This window comes from Fringilla coelebs, assembly GCF_963513975.1.
Source record: "Fringilla coelebs genome assembly, chromosome: Z".
Taxonomy (NCBI): Eukaryota; Metazoa; Chordata; class Aves; order Passeriformes; family Fringillidae; genus Fringilla; species Fringilla coelebs.
Window position 1 is genome coordinate 10,703,027 of NC_140031.1, and position 6,391 is coordinate 10,709,417.

At 43.2% G+C, this 6,391-nt stretch overlaps 1 protein-coding gene across 1 annotated transcript in view; it reads right to left on the bottom strand.

Moving 5' to 3' along the window:
- Positions 1-6,264, bottom strand: part of MTMR12 (myotubularin related protein 12) — a 33,002-nt gene extending 26,738 nt beyond the window's left edge. The window contains exon 1 of the mRNA XM_084225901.1: positions 6,052-6,264. Within this exon, the coding sequence (XP_084082027.1) occupies positions 6,052-6,234 (183 nt within the window). The 5' untranslated portion in view covers positions 6,235-6,264. The remainder of the gene's footprint in view (positions 1-6,051) is intronic.
- Positions 6,265-6,391: the final 127 nt, after the last annotated feature.

The following is a 6,391-nucleotide window of genomic DNA, read 5'->3' on the forward strand; positions in this document are numbered from 1 at the left end:
GGAGTTAGAAGTTTAATCAAATTGCATCACTGCAGATTAGAGACCACAAACACTGAGATCACCTTGTAAATTGCAGTTTCACTTTCTCGAAAAAAGCCTACAGACACTGAAGTGCTTATGATATGCAAAATTCCTATAACATTCAACAGACGCCAAGAGTTAAGCCTCCAGAAGAGTTCTATTTGAAATTCAGCATTTACATTCCCACAGTAAATTAATAAACAAATTAAAGGTAGTTTTGATACATATAACAGAGACAGATAGACCTCAAGCCATGAGTGCTGCTGAAGAATCCATGCTGCTGCACTCATTTTCCTAGGGAGGGTATGAAAATACATTAGATTTTACTACTGTCACATTTTGTGGTTGGTCTTTTCAGTGAGAAGGTAAAGATCTGCAAGAAAAATTAATTCACCATGAGTCAGTTCAAGTTGTGTGGGAACACACATGTAAATTCAGCTGCCATCTCCACTCTGTTTCAACTTTATTTTTATAACGAATATAAGTTTTGGAGCAACACAGATCTTACCCCTAACTGAAGAGTCAGTTTCAATTCATTATGCTCAACGCCCCTTTAATCAGTCACACGTTCACTGTAACCCACCCACTCCTTTGTCCCTGGGTTTGTCTGACAACACCGAGAGGTAATTTCATTTGTAAAATCAGCTGGGAAGTATGTACTTGTCCTACATTTGGTTTTATTGTTAGTGCCTATTGTTAGCAGAACTGGCTCATCAACAGGTCAGATGAGCATCTAAACAAAAGAAAGGGAAGTAGCAAAAGTAAGTCTGTCCGTTTCTGCAAGCTACTGAACACATCTGAACCCCAGAAATCTTCACCCTCTGACCATTTGTTGAGGCTAAACATGCAAGTACTTTCCATATGGGACCACTGAAAGCCATGCAAACCTCTAGGTAGAGCCTTTCATCTGCAGCTCCCCGTTCAGAACGCCCCAAGAAGCATTTTGTCATCTTCTTACTCAAGATACTTTTGTATCTTCTTACTTAAGATACTTTTGATCTTAAGATACTTTTGTATCTTCTTACATAAGATACAACATAGGAAGCCCTACTTCCAGCCACACTTAAAAGCAGTCACCCACAGGACACCATGCAACTGAAGAAAATTAACTTTGTTTCTGTAATTTCCGATGCAAGAACCTCAGCTCTGCTGACAGCTTTAGAAATTTCTAAGAGATGCTTCTCACCTGTGCACTTACCTTCTGCTATATTTCTTCTTCCAGGCTCTCAAACCGTGGTAATATGGAAATGCCCTTTAATTATCAATTTTAACAGTAGAGAGTACCAAATCATGCCAAAACTTCAAGCTGACATGTTTAATTAATTCATAACACATCCCTCTTCTTGCTAACAGAAAACCAAAAACTTCTTTCCTTAAGGAAAGTTCTCTTCTTGTCTTTTACCCAAATACAAGGAGCAACGGCACAGTTTGCAATACCCAGGGACTACAGTCAGCTCTCCTCCAAAAAAATGTTTTTAAAGAGGTTAAAGTATTTTCCTCAAGCCTGTCTGGGGAGATGAGACTTCCCCAAGTGCTGAAGGCATGAGTGAGGCAACAAAGTTAAGGGCAACAAGGCCAAGTAGGAGTTATGTTATATTAACAGGGTCCTAATGGTTGGAGCAGGAAAGAAATTCCATAATGACTTCTGCTTTTTGTCCTACAGTGTCACCACAACTGAAAGCAATTCCTCTCTCTCCACAGGGAGGTAAACAACTGTGTACTGAAAATAAGTAAAGAGAGAAAAACATCCCCTGCATGCCAGAATCCAGATGTTGATAAGAGCATCTGTTTGGGGTTTTTTCATCATTACTGACATACAGATATACATATATGTGCCTACTGATAGTGGATGTTGCTCATCACCCCCAGCACAGACGCCATGTATACAGTTCTGCTGCTTCAGACTGTAAACTCTGAACTTACCTTACCCCAGACTAATGCTTCCACTGATCCATAGCTGGACATTTGCGCTACAAGTAATTCCAGCAATGAAAAACAAGACTTACTAAATATGCTGTGAAAATATGTTTGAAAGATTAAAAAAATGAAGAAACAAGCGATCACTTCCAGGCTATCAAGGGTACTGTCTGAAACAGCTGAGAGCAAAGAGTGCTGCAAGAACACTGAACACTTTGATGTTTTTATATAGTTTTCCACAAGTAAGTTCTGCACAGGGAAGATCTACCTCCTGGTGAGGTTTGCTATGAGCTTCTATTTTTTTTGTATATACTTCACGAAAAAGAGGGGTGAGATAAAGACAAATATATACTTAAGAAAGTTGTCAGTTGTGAAAGTCAAACTGTGTGCCGAAAAACCTGCAAATCAGTTGTGGTGCCCCAACAAGTGAATACAGTGCTCCTGAGTAAAAGAAACTTTTGTGGAACAGTTCCACTGGAATTATATGCAAAAGAGGAAACACCTGTGCAAATGCTGAGTATCTACTTTGCATCCAGAAACAAACCACTGGTACTTTCTGAAGGACTCTTTGTTGGTCAAACAAGCCTAATCCCATGTTGTATGCCATACAACCCACAGCATATGCTTACCACACTTGAATAACATTGCTGAGAATAACCTCTGCTTGTTTTCCTTCCTTTCACAGCTCCCTTATCCAGTAGTCTGTTAGATCATAGCATGTGTTTTCCCCAACTGTTTCATCTCTTATCCTTTCCTCTTTCCTTACATTGTCCTGTCCATCTCCTCTGACATCAACACCTGGTTTCCCCCATGTCAGCCCAGCTGTCCACCAACTCTATTCCTTATCTCCCCCTTCAACTCCACCATCCCAATTTTGAAGGAGAGACATACGTTTTTAAGACTGATCACAATATCAGTCTTAAAAGTACCAGGATTTACAAGCAAGAAGTATTCACAGTGTTTATGATCTAAGAAGAGTGCAGGATCTGAGAGACAACACACAAGGCATGAAAGTTACCCTTAGCAGTGTGTGGTGTAACCCAGATTTCAGAGACAAGCAGCATGAAGCAGAAGAACCTCTTCCATAGTTTAAAGGGCAACACAGGAAAAAACATCCCATAAGAATGAATACGAAAGATTTAGTTTTAAAGAATGAATGCAAAAATACTTTGAGCTTGAACTCAAATTTGAAATCTAATTTTTTATGCAAATTAAGATTTTTTTGAAAATACGATCTAGCTTGTTTGACCTGCAAATAACTTCAGTTTTCAAAGTCTGAAAGAGTTAGAAATCATGAAGTAATTCACTTGTCCTTGTTTTACTGTCTCCACAGATACATACTCTAAGTCTGTGATCTGAAATGTCAAAACATTGACTTTGTACCCTAGTATTCACCCCACTTCCTGCAGGGTAGCCAAGTCTGTCCTGAGGGGAAGTGTGTCATTAATATCAACATCCTATGGTCTCACTCTCAACAGACCACTGATTGATTTGCAGTTCCATACAGCAGTGCCTAACTAGGTTATATTTAGTCAGATGTTAAAAACTATGTTTTTCCAGACATTTGGGGGTTTCACAGCAAAAATTACTTCTGTTTCTTTAAAAACCAACATTTTCTTTTCACTCCTTGCTTCCATCTGGTAATATATTAACAGGAATAGAGTTCCTGATTCATTTCATATTCAAATTAGCACACACAGCAGCTTAAAGCTGACTTCATTTTATTTTTCAGAATATTGCCTACTGTGTCCCTCAGGTATCTGAAGATGGGACCAAACAAGGTGGGGCTAAACCAAAACTCAGCTCTACCTGTTAATTTCCCTATTGCAGGGCTCCCCTAACCTGGAAACAGCAGTTTAAGGCCTTAAAACATCTTCCCAAGCAAACCAGGACAAGAAGCTGGAGGCTGCAAGCAAGGGAGAGCTACAGCTAACAGGACTCTACTGCTCTGTACTGCATAGGGGTTGACTGGAAATCTTGCCTCAGGCTGGAAGTACAGAGAGATTCAAGGCAAGGCACTGCAAATTCATGGGGAAGTCCACCACTAACTCCAATCCTACACAGCTGAAATCTCAAGCTCATCAAGTCCTGGAACTGCTGTTTTCCACCTTCTGACATGGCCTGCCAGAGGAAACATAACACCTGTTGCCAGTAGTTCTTCCCTGAGCACCTGGAAGTTAAAATGCCTTGATGAAAGCTCCCAGTTGACGCAACCATGTTCCACATAAAAGGAATTAGAATTCCCACTGTTTTTCCAGTCTAGTTCCTTTTAAAACTCAACTACATGGAAGCTAACTTGCACAGGAAACCTGAGTTCAGGAAGTTGTTTTTCTCTCACACAGCTCTGTGAGAGATGCTCACTTCTGCTTACTTTAGGATATTTAATCAACATGATTTTACTAGACACCAAAATAGCCTCACAGGTTTCATCATATACCTAAAATTTTATTTTTAACCCTCATAAAAGCTGCTAAAGTCTTCAGTTTCCTGTGTAACCATTAAGGCAGTCAACAGCTGTCAACAGCAGAGTCAGACTTGCTTTACTTGCTAATCACATCAGACCTCAGTTTCACTGTGTCTTTGAAGGCACAAAAGGGACATCCGTCCTATGGCAGAAGTCACATCTATAACACGAAGCTCCTGCTGCAAGAGTAAATTAAATTCTTAAATTTGAGTGAAATATGGAGAAGCTTAAAAGCAGCAAGAACATGTAAAAAGTTAATGACAGCAATGTCGACTGAATCAGGGTATTTCATCAAGAGCCTCGTCTTCCAGTGTTACATACCTTAGTTACTCTTCCTGCAGCCATCATACTCTTCCTGCAGAATCATATTTGAAGCATTACATCACTGCACTTAAAACCAAATTAAAGTACTCTTTACTATTTGGTATCTTGCTGCACTATGTATATATTTACTAGTGCTCTTTTCAACCAGCCATTTTTTCTAGCGAGCTTTAGTCATACACTACACTTATTTAAATGGTGAAATGTCTTCCAGTAAGTCCAACAAGTGAAAATCACTTCACAAAATCCAATTCCTTGTTTATTTGTATGAGGTACTTCCCAAAGGTGAAAAAGTGACCTCAGACAGAGATGTATTTGCTGACTCCAGAAATACTTGTACCTATCATTTCCATCTGTTTTCACTTGGAAATACAAGAACAAGATAAAACTTTCAAGGTAAACTGATGAAACTACAAGCCACCAGGAGTGAAAAACATAAACTGGATTTGCAATCACCAACTAAGGACACACGTTTTAAACACCACCGCTGATTTTGACCAAAACAACTCTGATTGTTCTTTCAGATCAAGGGTAAAATAAAACCAGCACATTCACCAAGGTCCTACCAGTGGCGGACTCTGCACTAACTAACAAAATTGACAAAAATCTCTTCCTTTAGAAGCTCTCAAGAGAATTAAAAATTAAGAAGACTCAGTTTGACACAGATTACAAACAACTAGGAAGGGAAAAATCCCAACACTTATGGCTCATATTCATCAAATGTTTTTCCCAGAAAACAGCTGTTTACCAGGGATAAGAAGGATGGAATACAGAAAAACAATACTGACCTAATCCCATGCGCTAACAAGATGACCTCAGCAAACTGAGCCTAAGGTCACTTTGATCAAACTGTCAACACAAGTTCCGACAAATAAGTGAAAGGACAACAGGCAGAACAATACCAAAGATATACACAGAAATCCACACACTGCCAAGAATTCAACATCGAGCTGTTAAGGAAGGATATCCAGGGTTTTCCATTGGCGGAACCGAGAGCAAGAAGCTCGCCGAACAGAACGCGAAGTGATGCTGTTCAGGGACAATAAGAACAACAGGTTCGGAAAGTCCCACCTTACGGGCCGAACAGCCGCAGCCCGACACCTGGCCACGGCTTACAGAAACAACTCTGCGGACCAGCCAGCTCTATTTTTTAAGCTCTTCTCCACGCCGCTCACCCTCGGGCCAGCCCAGGCAGGCTGAGCCCCGCAGTGCCCGGCAGCAGCCCTGGCCCCGGCCCCGCTCCCCCCGCCCCGCGCAGCGCTCCCCGAGCCCCGAGCTCCCGGCCGGGGTGCCCGAGACTGCCCGGCCCCGCCCGCCCGGCCCCGCACCTCCGGGCTGATGTAGGACACGAAGGACGGCTTGGCCGCCCTGGCCCCGCCGCCCAACATGGCCCCGGCCCGCGGCGGCGGCGGCGGTTCCCGGCGCTCGTCCCGAGCGGGGAGGCAGCGGAAGGAGCGATCCCGCGGCAGCGCGACGACGCCGAGCCGCATCACAGACCCAGCGCCGCCCATGCCCGCCCCCAGCCACGGCCCCGGCCGCAGCCGCGGGCCCGCTCGGCGCCGGCCATTTCTGCGGCACCGCCTCCCCGCCCGCCCTCACGGGGCGCGGCCTGCGCCCTCAGCGGCCCCGGGGCTCCGGGCTGCCCGGGGAGGGCCCGGCCCGGCACGG